General features: G+C 63.4%; 2 protein-coding genes across 3 annotated transcripts; both read right to left on the bottom strand.

Moving 5' to 3' along the window:
* Positions 1-207: 207 nt before the first annotated feature.
* MYO1A (myosin IA) lies at positions 208-6,910 on the bottom strand. 2 transcript variants are annotated; one of them, XM_061368727.1, is made up of 28 exons: positions 6,787-6,910; positions 6,555-6,670; positions 6,321-6,415; positions 6,129-6,233; positions 6,000-6,046; positions 5,821-5,884; positions 5,646-5,744; positions 5,459-5,562; positions 5,225-5,372; positions 5,015-5,133; positions 4,854-4,940; positions 4,706-4,771; positions 4,523-4,627; positions 4,195-4,257; positions 3,911-4,111; positions 3,607-3,833; positions 3,330-3,530; positions 3,156-3,249; positions 2,924-3,073; positions 2,770-2,838; positions 2,510-2,596; positions 2,074-2,148; positions 1,852-1,986; positions 1,665-1,771; positions 1,459-1,591; positions 1,223-1,375; positions 1,023-1,150; positions 208-434 (listed from the first exon to the last, which is right to left on the bottom strand). In XM_061368727.1, the coding sequence occupies exons 1-28, from the start codon at positions 6,907-6,909 to the stop codon at positions 311-313; spliced, it is 3,225 nt and encodes a 1,074-aa protein (XP_061224711.1). In that variant the 5' UTR covers position 6,910; the 3' UTR covers positions 208-310. The 2 variants fall into 2 exon arrangements, with proteins under 2 accessions (XP_061224711.1, XP_061224712.1); XM_061368728.1 differs by lacking the exon at positions 2,510-2,596.
* Positions 6,911-10,397: 3,487 nt separating this feature from the next.
* Positions 10,398-14,216, bottom strand: NEMP1 (nuclear envelope integral membrane protein 1). Its single transcript, XM_061368740.1, has 9 exons — positions 14,105-14,216; positions 13,842-13,966; positions 13,551-13,761; positions 13,250-13,322; positions 13,058-13,151; positions 12,657-12,771; positions 11,817-12,042; positions 11,513-11,686; positions 10,398-10,650 (listed from the first exon to the last, which is right to left on the bottom strand). Exons 1-9 carry the CDS (start codon positions 14,187-14,189, stop codon positions 10,440-10,442), a joined length of 1,314 nt encoding a protein of 437 aa, XP_061224724.1. The 5' UTR covers positions 14,190-14,216; the 3' UTR covers positions 10,398-10,439.
* Between the last annotated feature and the right edge of the window lie 350 nt (positions 14,217-14,566).

Genomic DNA, 14,566 nt, shown 5'->3' on the forward strand with positions numbered 1-14,566 from the left:
CGAGCTGCTTCCACTTAATGGGAAAAGTGGCTGCAATTTGGGGCCTTTCCAATCACCGCTGAGCCGGGAGCCGGGCGCAATCAGGCAGCGGGGAAAGCGGGGGGCCAAGCGGGGGCTCCATCCTCTGCTGTGAACAGCACCCCCCCATCTACACCACTGTGGGTGTCCCTGCTGCGCCTGTAACGGGGGGGGACACTGCGACACCGACACCACAGCATCCCTTTAATGGGGTGCAGCACCTCCTGGGTGCAGGAGGAGGACACACAGAGGATGGGGGGGTCCCGGCAGGGGGTGAGGGAGGGGGTCCCCATCAGTGGACCAGCACCTCCATCCTGTGGCTGCCCCGCTTCTTGCAGACGGGGCCGTTGGTGCCTGCCTTGGCCGACTCCACCACGGTGATGGCCAAGTCGCCCTTCTGGAAGCGGGTGGAGAACCTGGAGGGGGGGGTCATAAAGGGATAGGGGGGATCATAAAGGAATGGGGGGGATCATAAAGGGATGGGGGGATCATAAACGAATGCAGGGGATCCTAAAGGGAGGGGGGTGATAGGGATGGGGGGATCATAAAGGAATGGGGGGGATCATAATGCAATGGGGGAATCATAAAGGGATGGGGGGATCATAAAGGAATGAGGGAATCATAAAGGGGTGGGGAGATCATAAAGGGATGGGGGATCATAAATGAATGGGGCGGATCATAAAGGAATAAAGGGATCATAAAGGAATAGAGGGATCATAAAAGGATGGGGGGATTATAAAGAAATGGAGGGGAATCATAAAGGAATGGGGGGCTCATAAAGTGATGGTGAAGATGCTGAGGAGGGGGGGAATAGGATGAAGGGGGGACACTCCCAGCCCCACCCCAACCCCTGCCCAATCAGCTGCCTCCATTCCACCCACCGCTCATGGGATGCAGGCACTCAGGACCAGCCTGCTGATGCCCTACCCTGGCCACCGCCCTGCCACACCCCCTTTAGCCCCGCCCCTTTGGTCCCGCCCCCTTTGGCCCCGCCCTGTCCATACTGGTCCGTGATGTGCAGGGCCAGGGCCTGGGCCGTGGTGTCCATGAGGGTCTGGTGCAGGCGGGTGACGAGCTCGATGAGGTGGTCACTGACAAGCAAGAAGTCGCCTTTGGCTGCCCCTGTGGAGGTCTGGGGAGGAGGAAAGGGGGGGTTCAGTCACACCGGGGACCCCCCTCAAGGGATGCCCCATTCCCTGGGTACCTCCTTGAGGTGCAGCACCAGGAAGCCATCGGAGAAGCGGGTGACGGAGACGCTGCGGATGTCGCCCAGGCTCAGCACGGTCTTGGGTTGGGCGGCTTTGGTGTCAGCCAGGATGAGGTGCTCGGTGGTGAGCAGCAGCAGGCGCGGCACCGCCTGCGGGTACCGGGATGGATGGATGGGGGGGGTCAGCGTGGCCCCGTGCCCCCTCCCGGTGCCATAGGGATGGGGTCTCTCACCTTGCCGTTGGCCCTGTTCACCTTCCTCACGGTGTCGGACATCACCAGCTTGTCCTTGGCCACGGCGTGGAGCTTCTGGTACTTGGGGTTCTGTGCCAGGTCCAGGTACTTGCCATGGAAGGGCTGCTGCAGGCTGAGGGGGGGAGGCTGTGAGCACGGTGCTGCTCCATCACCCCCAAACCCTTCCAGCCCCCCCATCCCAGCACCTTTTGGGGTACAGCATCTTCTTGTCCTTGAAGAGCTCGCTGGCACAGAGCTTGGTCTGCAGCAGGGCCTTGCGCTGCGGGGGCAGCTCCTCCCGGTACTTCTTGCACTGCCAAGGCAAGGGGTGAAGGGTGATGGCAACGACACCAGGTCCCAAAGGGGGCCCCCCTCCGTGTCCCCGTCTCCCACCTTCCAGCGGTAGAAGATGCTCCTCAGCTCCTGGTTGGCATCGGCCAGGAACTTGTATGGAGCCGGGGGCCAGGTCCGGTCCATCACCGCCAGCGGTGGCAGGTTCCTGCTCAGCCCCATCAGGAACCTCTGGACCTGGGGGGGGGAAGAAAGGGGTTGGGAGAGTCCCTGGTGCAGCCCCATGGCAGGAGCAGGGGGGTTCCATGCCCCAGCCCCACTCACCAGCCGCCGATAGATGAAGTTGGCCAAGCGGGTGCTGGCCTCAGCACGGAAATACCTCCTGTACGCCCTGCGGACCTGCAGAGACACCCATCAGTGATGGGGACATGGAGCATCGCCATGGTAAACCCCTATGGGATGCGGGTATCCCTCCCCTCCATCCCCATTTGGGCCCCAGTGGAGAGAACAAGGGGTGCAGGCAGACAGACAGACAGACAGGCAGGAAGGATGGATAGATGGATGGATAATGGATGGATGGATGCAGGGATGGATGGATGCAAGGATGGATGGATGGATGGATGGATGCAGGGATGGATGGATGCAAGGATGGATGGATGGATGGATGGATGGATGCAAGGATGGATGATGGATGGATGGATGCAAGGATGGATGATGGATGGATGCAGGGATGGATGCAGGGATGCAGCGGGCGCGTTACCTGGTACCCTCTCCAGTAAGCGGCGATGGTGGCGGCGGCTGCGTGGCGATGCTGCTGCCGCTTCAGCTCCCGCAGGAGCCGGCGAGACTGTGGGGGGAGAGCCCGGGGGGGGCCCGGGGAGCGGGGGCACCAACACAGATAAGGGGTGAGAGAGAAGGAGGGAGAAGGACGGAAGACAGGGAGAGGAGATGAGTCCGGTCCCCCCATGGTGGTTCCCACCCCGCTGCCTGCCCTGGGGTACCCTGGTGCTCATCCCTCACCTTCCAGCCCCGCACATAAGCCTGGATCATCAGCGCCGACCTCTTCATCTGCTTGTACTTGTTCTTTTGCTGCGGTGGGAGAGGTGGGGTGAGCCCGAGGGCTTTGTTGGGGGTCAAGGACCAGCCCCCCCCCATCTCCTTGCTCCATCCTCACCGCATGGCCCCGGAACCAGGCAGAGAGGATGATCTGGCTCTTGCGCATCAGTTGGTACTGGCTGCGGCAGCGCCAGCCCCGGAACATCCTCTGGATGAGGGTGGCGAGCTGGACCACGCGCTCCTGGCGCCGCCGCTCCAGGTCAAAGAGCTGGGGACAAGCAGGGCACTGAGCAGGGCCCCCCCCCCCAGCGTGGCAATGGGGCCCATGGGGCTGGCACCCCCAGACTCACGGTGCGTGGGGAGCGGATGAAGATCTTGGTGTGGCCAAACGCCAGCTCCTCGGGGGGGAACGGCAGCTCCTGCAGCAGAGCCTCAGCCCCTGCCCTGCACCGGGGGGACACGAGGCTGCTTGGAGCATCAGGGATGATGGGGTCACCGTCCGCTGTCGCATCCATCCCCGTTACCTGTCAGTACCGGTCCAGCGGGGCCAGGTCCGGGAGCCGAGCATCTTGTAGCGCTCCAGGAAGGAGCCATAGAGCTGCCGGAAGGCGTAGCCCGCGCGCCGCACCCGCACGTTCTCCATCAGCCCCAGGTACCGGACCTGCGCCAGCACCAGCTCCGGCGTGAAGAGCATCGCTGCTTTGGTCTCATTGGGTTTGATGCACCTGAGGAGGGCAGCGATGGGGTGAGGGCGCTCCTGATGGTGCCGGAGCCTTGGTTCTCTCCCCATGGGGCTGGTACCTGATGTAGTTGGGGTCCTTGGAGTAGAGATTCTTCATGAGCATCGCCACCGAGGCCTTGAACTGGGAGCCTGCAGTGGGGGGCAGCTTAAGGGAGGCTTTCCGGGGGTCCCCCTCGGGGAAGAGGGAGCGCAGCAGCGGGTGCCGGGCAGCCCACATGGCCTGCGAGAGGTCACGGAACAGGAGGTCGTTGTTCTTCTCTATGAAGCCCATCACGTTGTAGGTGACCTACAAGGGGGAGCGGGGTCAGCGCTCAGCAGGGACGGGTCCGCGTCTCTGCCCCGTTCCCAGCTCATCCCATGGACCTTGCCGGCGTAGTGATGGATGCGGAAGCACCGCGGCGGCAGGCTGCTGTCCGTGACGCGCCGGGCGTTCTGGGTCTCCTTGCTCTCGTAGTGCTTGTGGGTGGCCAAGAGGAGGTTGAGCTTGGTGAGGAAGGTGTCCTCGTTGACCAGGCCGGGGCGCAGGCACTCCTCATCCAGCATGGCCAGGATCCCGCTCTTGCTCTGCACGGGGATGGATGGTGTCACCATAACTGTGCCCAATGTGATGGGGGGGAGCCAGGACCCCCACCCAGGACCCCACTCACGTTCTCAATCAAGTTGCAGATGATGCTGTTGTCAAAGAACTCCACCGGGCTCCACTGGATACCCTGGGAGCAGACAGGGATGCGCATGGACCCCCTGAGCCTGCCCCACAGACCCCCCCCCCCCGGGTGATGTGGGGCAGGAACCGGATGTCCGGCCATGGGGCCAGGGATCCCGAATCCCTCCCTGCCTTCCTGCTATTGAATGTGCGCTCCGGAGACGGCTCCGGCACTTCCCCATCACTGGGGGGGGGGCCGAGGCTCTATGGGGCCATCCCCTGGCACAGGCAGAGGGGCCGCATCCTGCCCGGCCAGCGCCTGCTGGGGGTACCTCTCGGATGTATTCCTCCTGCTCCTCCTTGAGGGTGAGCAGGATGAAGATCTGCTGCAGCTTCTCGTTGCAGTAGTTGATGATGAACTGCTCGAAGCCGTTGTCCTATGGAAGAGGGGTCCTGCTCGCCCATGCCCGTACCCACGGCGCTGCAGGATGGGGCCGGGGGGGCCCTGCGCTCACCTGGAAGATCTCAAAGCCGTAGATGTCCAGGACGCCCATCACCTTCCTCTGCTTGCCCGGCTTCACCTGGGGACACAGCGGGGGGCTGAGGGGGTGCAGGGCCCCATTCAGGATGGGGGAACCGGTCCCTGTCCCCTTGGGCACCCACCTGGATGCTGGCATTGATGCGGGCCACGAGCCAGTCGAAGAGGCGGCTGTAGATGTTCTTGGCCAGTGCATCCCGGCCGTAGTATCCCTATGGAGAGGATGAAGGGGGGGTTCCTATGGCCGCCCCTGGGGGTGCTGGGTGCTGCCATGGGGGGCACTGACCTGGGGGACGCTGAGCGTGGTGAGCACCGTCTCATCCCGCGCCTTCACCGTGCGGGAGCACAGCGCCTGCTCCAGCGCGCCGGGGTCCAGGCCGATGAGCTCCCCGATCTCCTGCAGCTCTGTGTGTTGGGGTGCAGCGATGCCAGGGGTGCGGAGCAGGGGGAGCAGAGGGGGTCCCCGCAGCGGTCCCATCGCCATCGCCATGCCTACCCCGCGGCTCTGTGATGCTGCACGCCTCCATCCCGCTGGCCTGGTAACTGCCGCTCAGCTCCACGTTCCCCAGCTTGAGGACCACGGCCGTCACCTCCAGCAGCTCCATCACCTCGGTGGGCGAGAAGCCGATGACGCTCATGGCATCCTGGGGACAGACACGGGCAGCTCAGCACGATGGGGGGGTGGTTTTGGGGGGGGGGGGGGTCCCCAGTTTCCTGGTCCCAGTGGTACCTGCACGGCACGGAAGTTGGCTGCATCATCCACACCGGGCAGGCTGCAGCTCTCCCCTCTCAGGTAGGGGTAGTGCTGGCAGTCCTGGCGGAGCTTGAGCTGCTCTGGAGCGGGGAGAAGGAGGCGGCTCAGCCATAGCCCCCCATAGAACCCCCCTTGGAGCCTGTGCTATGGGGCTGGGACCTACGGAGCAGCTGCACGGGGGCGCCGGCCAGGAGCTGGTAGAAGATGTGGAAGTTCCTCTCGCCCCGGACGTGCCGCACGATGCGGGATTTCTCCAGCAGGTCTGAGGGCAGGGGCAGTGCTCATGGGCTGGGCAGTGCATGGGGACCCCCCCCCAAGGATGGGTGATCAATACTCACAGTTACTGATGACCCCTCCCAGGGGCTCCCCCTTGAAGTCGAACTCCACATCCATGTATTTGCCCTGAGGGATGGGGATGGGGTCGGGGTAAGGGGATCCGCTCCCCACATCCCCATCCCCATCCCCTGCTGTGCCTCCAGCCCCATCAGCGCACGGCTCCAGCATCCCGAGCACTCACAAAGCGGGATGAGTTGTCATTCCGGATGGTCTTGGCGTTCCCAAAGGCTGCAGGATGGGGACACCTGGGGTTACAGCGTGCTCCAGGGGGGCTGGCATGGATGCAGGATGCGGGGTGCAGGATGCTTACCCTCCAGCACGGGGTTGGACTGCAGGAGCTGCTCCTTCACCTTGTCCACCTCCTCCCCTTTGCTGCACACCGCTGCCACGTAGGACATCACCAGCTTGCTGGCCTCTGCGAGTGAGGGGCCGTGGGTACCGGGGCCGTGCCCACCCATCCCGCAGCACCCCTATGAGCACCCAGCGGCACCCTTGCCCCTACCCGTCTTGCCAGCCCCGCTCTCCCCAGTGATGAGGATGCACTGGTCCCTGTCGCGGTCCCGCAGCGAGCGATAGGCATCATCGGCAATGGCGTAGCTGCGGGTGAGGAGGGGTCAGGGGGGGTTTGGAGCAGGGGACACCAAACCCCCCCGTTGTATGGCTGTGGGTCCGCTCCTTCGGACCACAAAGCCTCGGGTAGGGTCTAATGGGGACCGAGGGGCTCCCCAGTGCTCACATATGGGGCTTCACAGCGAAGAAGTTGCAGCTGTGGTACTCCTGCACCGCCTCGGGGGTGTAGATGGGCAGGGGCTGGTAGGGGTTCACCGAGATGAGCACGTTCCCGATGTACGTCTGCAGGGAAGCGGGAGGATGCTGCGGGCGGCTGCGGGGAGGGGGGGGTACCCAGACCCCTGCGCCGCGCTCTGCCCCCCCCCCGCCTCCTCCCGCAGCCCCATCCCGCTGCCCACGTAGATGTCTCCTCGTCGGAAGCGCTCCCGCAGGGTGCGGAGCAGCGAATCCTCGCTGAGCGGGTCCAGCAGCACCAGGTCCCCGATGGCTGCCGCGTCCAGCAGCGGCTCCGTGGCTTCCATGGCCGGGGGTGCTGCGGAGAGGGGCGGGCGCTGCAGCCACAGACGCGTCCCCAAAACACCCCCCCCCCCCCAACACCGCCTTGGTCCTCAGCAGCCCCTGGTGCCCCCCCCAACCTCCTCGCACGGGGGGGATGAAGCACGGAGCGCACCGCAGCGCTCAGGACCCAGGGATGGGGATGCGGAGCCGGGAGGGGGGAGCAGAGCCCCGGGCAGGAAACGCGGACACCTGGAGCCTATTCCTGGGGCAGGGACAGACCCAGCCCCTGCTTCCTCGCTCCTTCCTGGCAGGGGGGAGCCGGGGTGGGAAGGGCCAGGGGAACCCAGGACCCCCCCCGACAGCCCTGCAGCACCTCAAGGCACCCATGGGATCCTGCTCCCTCCCCACCCAGCCCTTACCTGGCTCTTTGGGAGCAGTCCCAGTGCCTGGGGTGACCTTCACCCCCCGTTTACAGCCCGGCCGCAGGCTGTAAACCCAACCCCGTAACCCCGGTACCCGGGGAAAGTTCACGAGCGCAGAGGTGGGGAAGGATGGAGACGGCCCCATCCGGACAAGGCGGCCCCCACCGCTCCCTCCAGCCTCCCCCCGTGCTGCTGGGAGTAGGACCCCAAAGCGAGCACCCATAGAGGGGGGAACCAGAGCAAGAGCCCCCCCCCCCAGCTCCAGGGCTCACCCCAACCTCCCCATGGGGGTGAATCCCCAACACCCCCCGGCGTGGCGGTGCCCTGGGCTGGGTGCTGTGGGGATGGGGTACCCCGGGGGGGGGGGTATGGATGGGTTCGGGTGGGAGCGGGGGGGGGGGCTCCAGGACTCACCTCCCGGTTGCAGAGCAGCGGCTTCAGGAGTGGCTCCGGCCCAGCCCAGCGCCCGGTGCGGCCCCCGGAGGGGCGGGGGGAGCGGAGGGGCCCTCCCTCAGGGCGCGGTGCCCGCTCCAGGGCAGGGAAACTGAGGCACAAGGAGCCGGGAGCCTGCCCCGGGCCCCTGCAGCCGCGGTCCCCTCCCTGCCCCGGGGGCAGCTCCGGGCAGGAACAAGCAGGGAGAAGCTCGGGAAGCTCCAAGCAAACAAAGGGAGCTTCCTCCGCAGGGCTGCGGGAAGCAGGGGGAGCCATGGTGAGTCCTGCCCTAGGGAACACAGCAGCCAGGGGCACGGCGCTGGCCCCCAAGGCGCCATCAGCATCCTTGGCCCCCAAGGCGCCATCAGCATCCTTGGCCCCCGAGGCACCATCAGCATCCTTGGCCCCCGAGGCACCATCAGCATCCTTGGCCCCCGAGGCACCATCAGCATCCTTGGCCCCCAAGGCGCCATCAGCATCCTTGGCCCCCAAGGCACCATCAGCATCCTTGGCCCCCAAGGCGCCATCAGCACCCTTGGCCCCCAAGGCACCATCAGCATCCTTGGCCCCCAAGGCGCCATCAGCATCCTTGGCCCCCAAGGCACCATCAGCATCCTTGGCCCCCAAGGCGCCATCAGCATCCTTGGCCCCCAAGGCGCCATCAGCACCCTTGGCCCCCGAGGCACCATCAGCACCTGGCCCCCAGGCCCATCGCATCTGGCCCCAAGGCACCATCATCTTGGCCCCCAGGCCCATCAGCACCCTTGGCCCCCAAGGCACCATCAGCATCCTTGGCCCCCAGGCACCATCAGCATCCTTGGCCCCCAAGGCACCATCAGCACCCTTGGCCCCAGGCACCATCAGCACCCTTGGCCCCCAAGGCACCATCAGCATCCTTGGCCCCCAAGGCACCATCAGCACCCTTGGCCCCCAAGGCACCATCAGCACCCTTGGCCCCCAAGGCACCATCAGCATCCTTGGCCCCCAAGGCACCATCAGCACCCTTGGCCCCCAAGGCACCATCAGCATCCTTGGCCCCCGAGGCACCATCAGCATCCTTGGCCCCCAAGGCACCATCAGCATCCTTGGCCCCCAAGGCACCATCAGCACCCTTGGCCCCCGAGGCACCATCAGCATCCTTGGCCCCCAAGGCACCATCAGCACCCTTGGTCCCCAAGGCACCATCAGCACCTTTGGCCCCCAAGGCACCATCAGCATCCTTGGTCCCCAAGGCACCATCAGCACCTTTGGCCCCCAAGGCACCATCAGCATCCTTGGCCCCCAAGGCACCATCAGCATCCTTGGCCCCCAAGGCACCATCAGCACCCTTGGTCCCCAAGGCACCATCAGCATCCTTGGCCCCCAAGGCACCATCAGCATCCTTGGCCCCCAAGGCACCATCAGCACCTTTGGCCCCCAAGGCACCATCATCATCCTTGGCCCCCAAGGCACCATCAGCATCCTTGGCCCCCAAGGCACCATCAGCATCCTTGGCCCCCAAGGCACCATCAGCACCCTTGGTCCCCAAGGCACCATCAGCACCCTTGGCCCGGCCGATAGCATCCTTGTCCCCCAAGGCACCATCAGCACCCTTGGCCCCCAAGGCACCATCAGCATCGTTGGCCCCCGAGGCACCATGAGCACCCTTGGCCCCCGAGGCACCATCAGCACCCTTGGCCCCCAAGGCACCATCAGCATCCTCGGCCCCCAAGGCACCATCAGCACCCTTGGCCCCCAAGGCACCATCAGCATCCTTGGTCCCCAAGGCACCATCAGCATCCTTGGCCCCCAAGGCACCATCAGCATCGTTGGCCCCCGAGGCACCATCAGCACCCTTGGCCCCCAAGGCCCCATCAGCATCCTTGGCCCCCAAGGCCCCATCAGCATCCTTGGCCCCATGGGCTGGACAAAGGAGGCTCCGAAGCTACAAAATACATCTTTATTACAAATATAACCAGTTAAGTCACACAAAGGGATGCAGCAAGAGAGGGGGCTCAGGCCAGCATGGGAAGGGAAGGGAAGGGAAGCAAGGCAAGGCCATGGGAGTAAACCTGGGCACAGCGGCCATAGGGGCAGGGTTATTGCGTAGCAAGGGGCCTCACAGGGCTGCTGTGATTGCATAGATGGGGTGTCCCCTCCAGCCACAGCCAGAAGGGAGCGCAGCAGTGGGGACGGCCCCACATAACACTGGTAAAGGCTTTGATGGCACAGCGAGGTGCCAGCACCCCGCTTGAGCAAGGTGGGAAGGGAGGAAGCACACCCACACTCATCCTCAGCCCAGGCAGCACAAGGCAGGGGGGGGATGAAGGAGGCTGCCAGGACACTGGGGGAGCAGGGCCGGAGCTGAGCCACGTCTCCATCGAGGGCTTTTTGGTATCCACAGGGAGCTTAAGAGAAGGCAGAGGCAGATCCGAGCCTGAGCCCGAGCCCTCTGGGGTCTTTGGTCAGAGGAGGAGCCTGGCTGCGGGCACGGGCTGGGCACGCAGGGACCGGTCCAAAGGTCCTCCCGTGCACCTGGACCCTCCCAGCACCTGCACACGGGAGAGCTTCGGCTCCATTGGCTCCATCATCACCACCCTGCAGGCAGGGAGGCTCCCAGCAGAGCCCGCAGGGGCTGGTGCAGGGAGAGGGGCTCCTCCTCCTCACCTGGGGCAGCAGCAGCAGTTTCTGCCCCTCACCTCCATGCGGGGCAGGCAATCTCAATGAGCATCCAGGTGGTTGTAGGGCAGGGAGTTAACGGGGGGATTCCTGGCAAGGGAGGCATCATCCTCATCCTCTTCATCCTCTTCATCCTCATCCTCATCGAAGAGCTGGTCCTCAAGGAAGACGCCACCCAGGCCGTACTCGCGCTCGTGGACAGAGACCTCGTGGTGGGTGACGTGAGAGGCACCACCCACAAAGTCAGCAAACCTGGGAAGGAGCCCCAAGGAAACACGCTATGCACAGGTATTGCACATGTGTGTTGCATGTGTGTGTATTGCACACACGTGTTGTACACACGTTGCACATGCGTGTTGTACGTACATGTTGCACATACGTGTTGTACATGTGTATTGCACATGCATGTTGTACACACATTGCACGTACGTGTTGTATGTACATGTTGCATATACATTGCACATGCATGTTGCACACGTACACACGCCTTGCACATACGTGTTGCACATACATGTTACACACACCTGTTGCACATAGGTGTTGCACACACGTTGTACATGTATTACATGCACATGTTCCACATACATGTTGTACATATGTGTTGTACACACATGTTGCACACACGCGTTCTACATGTGTTGCACATACGTGTTGCACACACATGTTGTACATGTATTACATACACGTGTTGCACATACATGTTGCACATACACGTTGTACATGTGTTACACACACGGCATATACATATTGCACACATGTTGTACATGTGCTGCACATACGTGTTGCACACACATGTTGTGCATGTGTTACACACACATGTTGCACACACATTGTACATGTGTTGCACATCCATGTTGCGCACACGTGTTGCACATACATTGTACATGTGTTGCACACACGTGTTGCACATACATGCTGCACACACGTCCCCAGCGCCCTCCTGTGAGGCTGAGGCACACCAGGCTGAAGCGCCCTGGCCCCAGGACCAAGCCTCATCCACCCTTCCCCTGTGCCCCCCCCTGCTCCCACCCCACCGCAGAGCATCCCTGCCTCCATGTGCCCGTCCCTACAGCCAGGATGGGAGGGAGCACCCAGAGCCCCCCCCCCCCGTTACCTCTTGGGTGCCTGGATGCGAGCCACCGCCGCCCAGGCAGAGAAACCGGGGCTCCTGCAGTAGCTCCGCAGCTCCTCCAGGGCTCGGCGCGTTTCCACCTCCCCCTGCACCCGGAACTCCTCCTCCGTGAGCAGGCGCGGGGGGCTCGGCCCCAGCCAGGAGCTCTGCACCCTCCTGCCAACAGAGCAGCGGCATCGGAGCGGCTGCGCCCCCCTGGCTCCTGCAGGGGAACCAGGGCACCCCCCCCTCCAGAGCCACCCCATAGGCTCCATCCCGCAGCAAGAGCAGGGAACGCAGCCCTCACCTGTAGGCACTGAAAGCCCAGTGCAATGGGTAGTCCAGGTTCTTGGTGCAGAAGGCGACGAGCACCAGGGCCAAGGCGATGGGGTGGATCTGGATGCCTGAGTACATCAGTAAGAGGCCCAGGAGCTGCAGGGCCCAGGAGAGGAGGTTGATGCTGCGCTCGTTCTCCAAGGGGCCATAGCGGTAGCAGATGCCGAAGCTCACGAAGCCCATGAGGAGCAGGTAACCTGTGGGAAAGCAGAGGCTCAGCCTGGCTGAAGGAGCCCCAGAGGAGCAGGGGCTGCAGCATCGAAACCAGCATCTTATAGGTTCATAGAATGGGATGGATGGGACCTTAAAGCTCATCCAGTTCCACAGGCAGGGGCACCTTCCACTGGAGCAGGGTGCTCCAACCACTGCCAGCAATGGAGCATCCAAACCTCCTCCGTTCAACCCATCCCAGTGCCCCAGCACCCTCACAGGGAAGAGCTTCCTTATCTCCAACCTGAACTCCCCCTGTTCCAGCCTGACCCCATCACCCCTTGTCCCATCGCTCCCATCCCTGCTGCAGGTCCCTCTCCAGCATCCTTGTACCCCCCTTCAGGCACTGGAAGCTGCTCTGAGCTCCCCACGCAGCTTCTCTGCTCCAGCCCCAATGTTCCCAGCCTGGCTCCTATGGGAGCTGCTCCAGCCCCTGAGCATCCTCATGGCCTCCAACAGCTCCACATCCTTACATTGAGGACACCATACCCGCTCACAGTGCTGCAGGGGGCTCCCACAGAACACAGCAGAGGGGCAGGATCCCCTCCATGCCCCACTGCTCAGGCCATGGCTCCAGCGAGCCCAAAGGGCTCCCACTCACCCAGCAGGTACTGCCAGTAGGTCTTGCAGATCTCCTGCAGGTTCTTGAAGACCAGCTGAAGCAGGTACAGGGAGAAGGACCAGCCCCCTGCCAGCAGCAAGTAAACGTGGTTCTTCTAGAGGAAGAGATGGGAGATTCAAGCTGCACACAGCTTGTTCTTGTATAGCTGCATACAGCTTGTTCGTGTATAGCTGCATACAGCTTGTTCTTGTATAGCTGCATACAGCCTGTTCTTGTATAGCTGCATACAGCTTGTTCTTGTATAGCTGCATACAGCTTGTTCTTGTATAGCTGCATACAGCTTGTTCTTGTATAGCTGCATACAGCCTGTTCTTGTATAGCTGCATACAGCTTGCTCTTGTAGACAGGTTGGTCTTGCACAGTGCTCTTCAGACACCCACCTTGGGCAGGACCTTGGAGACCATGTAGATGAGGATGAGCAATGAAGCCAGCAAGCCAAAGCTGATCCCGGCCGAGTAGAAGAAGAGCTGGCTCCTGCAGGGGTCACAGGAGGTGTTTTACAGCTCAGGGGTGCCTGGGCACATCAGACCCAGGCACCGGCACCCAGCACCCCTCGGGCCCAGGGCACTCACCTGCTCAGCACGTCCCCACAGAAGAACAACAACAGGCCCAGGAAGAACACCAGGAAGAGCTTTGGGTCAAAGCCTGGAAAGGGAATGGATCCGGATGGAGAACAGAGTCCCTTGGGTGCAGTCCCAAGGGCAGGGAAGCGGCAGCATCGCAGGCAGCCCCTGCCCAGAGCCCTGCGTGTACACCCCATGGGTGGACACCCGCTTCTCTCTGCAGCCCAAGGCAGGAGCAGCCCTCAGCACACGAGCCCATGTCCTCAATGCCCCCTCCAAAGCCCCCCCCCAAGCACAAAGGGGGCCGTACGTCGGAAGAGGACGACGCGGTACACGGTGCCGTCCTCCAGCAGCTCCACCTTGAGGCAGGTTTTGTTGCTGTAGAGGTCCACGTCGATGCTGGTGTCGTTCAGCTTCTCCTTTAGGAAGGACGAGAGGAAACTCCACACGCTCGACTGGCCCAGCTCCTCCTCGCTGCCCACTTGGGTGACGCGGATCATGCGGCTGCTGTTCACCCGGATCTGCACAGGGGAAAGGGGAGCACACGGAGGGATGGCTCCCATGGGGACCCGAGGGACCTCCCTCCTCCTCCTCCTCTCACCTGCATCCTGGTCCAGATCTCGTGCCACCGCGGCCTGTGCGGGTTGGTGTAGCAGAAGTGATGCGGGATGGACTGATTGTACACGCGGCCCTCCAGGAGCCAGATCACCCGCGGTGCCCCGGCCCCTGCAAGGCACAGAGCGGTGTGTGTGTGGGGCGGGATCCAGCAGCGCATCCACCGGGATGCGGGGCCAGCCCCGGCAACGGCACGGGCCCGTCCCCTGCTCCCGTTTCGGGCTGCGGAGCCCCCCGGTCCCCGCGTACCTGCGGCCCCCACCAGCAGCAGCACCGGCACCAACGCGCCCCACAGCAGCCGCAGCCGCCGCCGCCGCCCCGGAGCCGGTTTCATCCCTCCCGCCGCAGCCGAGCCGTCACCTTCCGCCTCTCCGCCTTGCAACGGCCATGAGGGGCAAGAGGCAGCCAATGAGAGAGGGCGCGAGCTGTGCGTTATCGCTAAACCGGCCTATCGGAAGGCAGCTTGGTTTAGGAGCCTATCAAAAGCCGGGCACGCCTACCGCGGTGACCAACCGGACGGGCGGCTCAAGCCCATCCCATAGCAACCGCTAATCCCGCCTTAGTAACGGCTCTCACAGTCACGCCCCTTAGCCAATCAGAGACAAGCACACCTCATTGACAAGCCCCTCCTCCTATCAGAAAGCGTTCGTTTGTGCAGGGGTCACGCGTGGGCGGAGGGGCGCGGAGCTCCGCCCTTCAGCCCCCGCACCG

This window comes from Neopsephotus bourkii, unplaced genomic scaffold (assembly GCF_033783945.1).
Source record: "Neopsephotus bourkii isolate Nb327-2 ecotype Australia unplaced genomic scaffold, CSIRO-AGI_Nbou_v1 NB_1445, whole genome shotgun sequence".
NCBI classification, from domain to species: Eukaryota; Metazoa; Chordata; class Aves; order Psittaciformes; family Psittacidae; genus Neopsephotus; species Neopsephotus bourkii.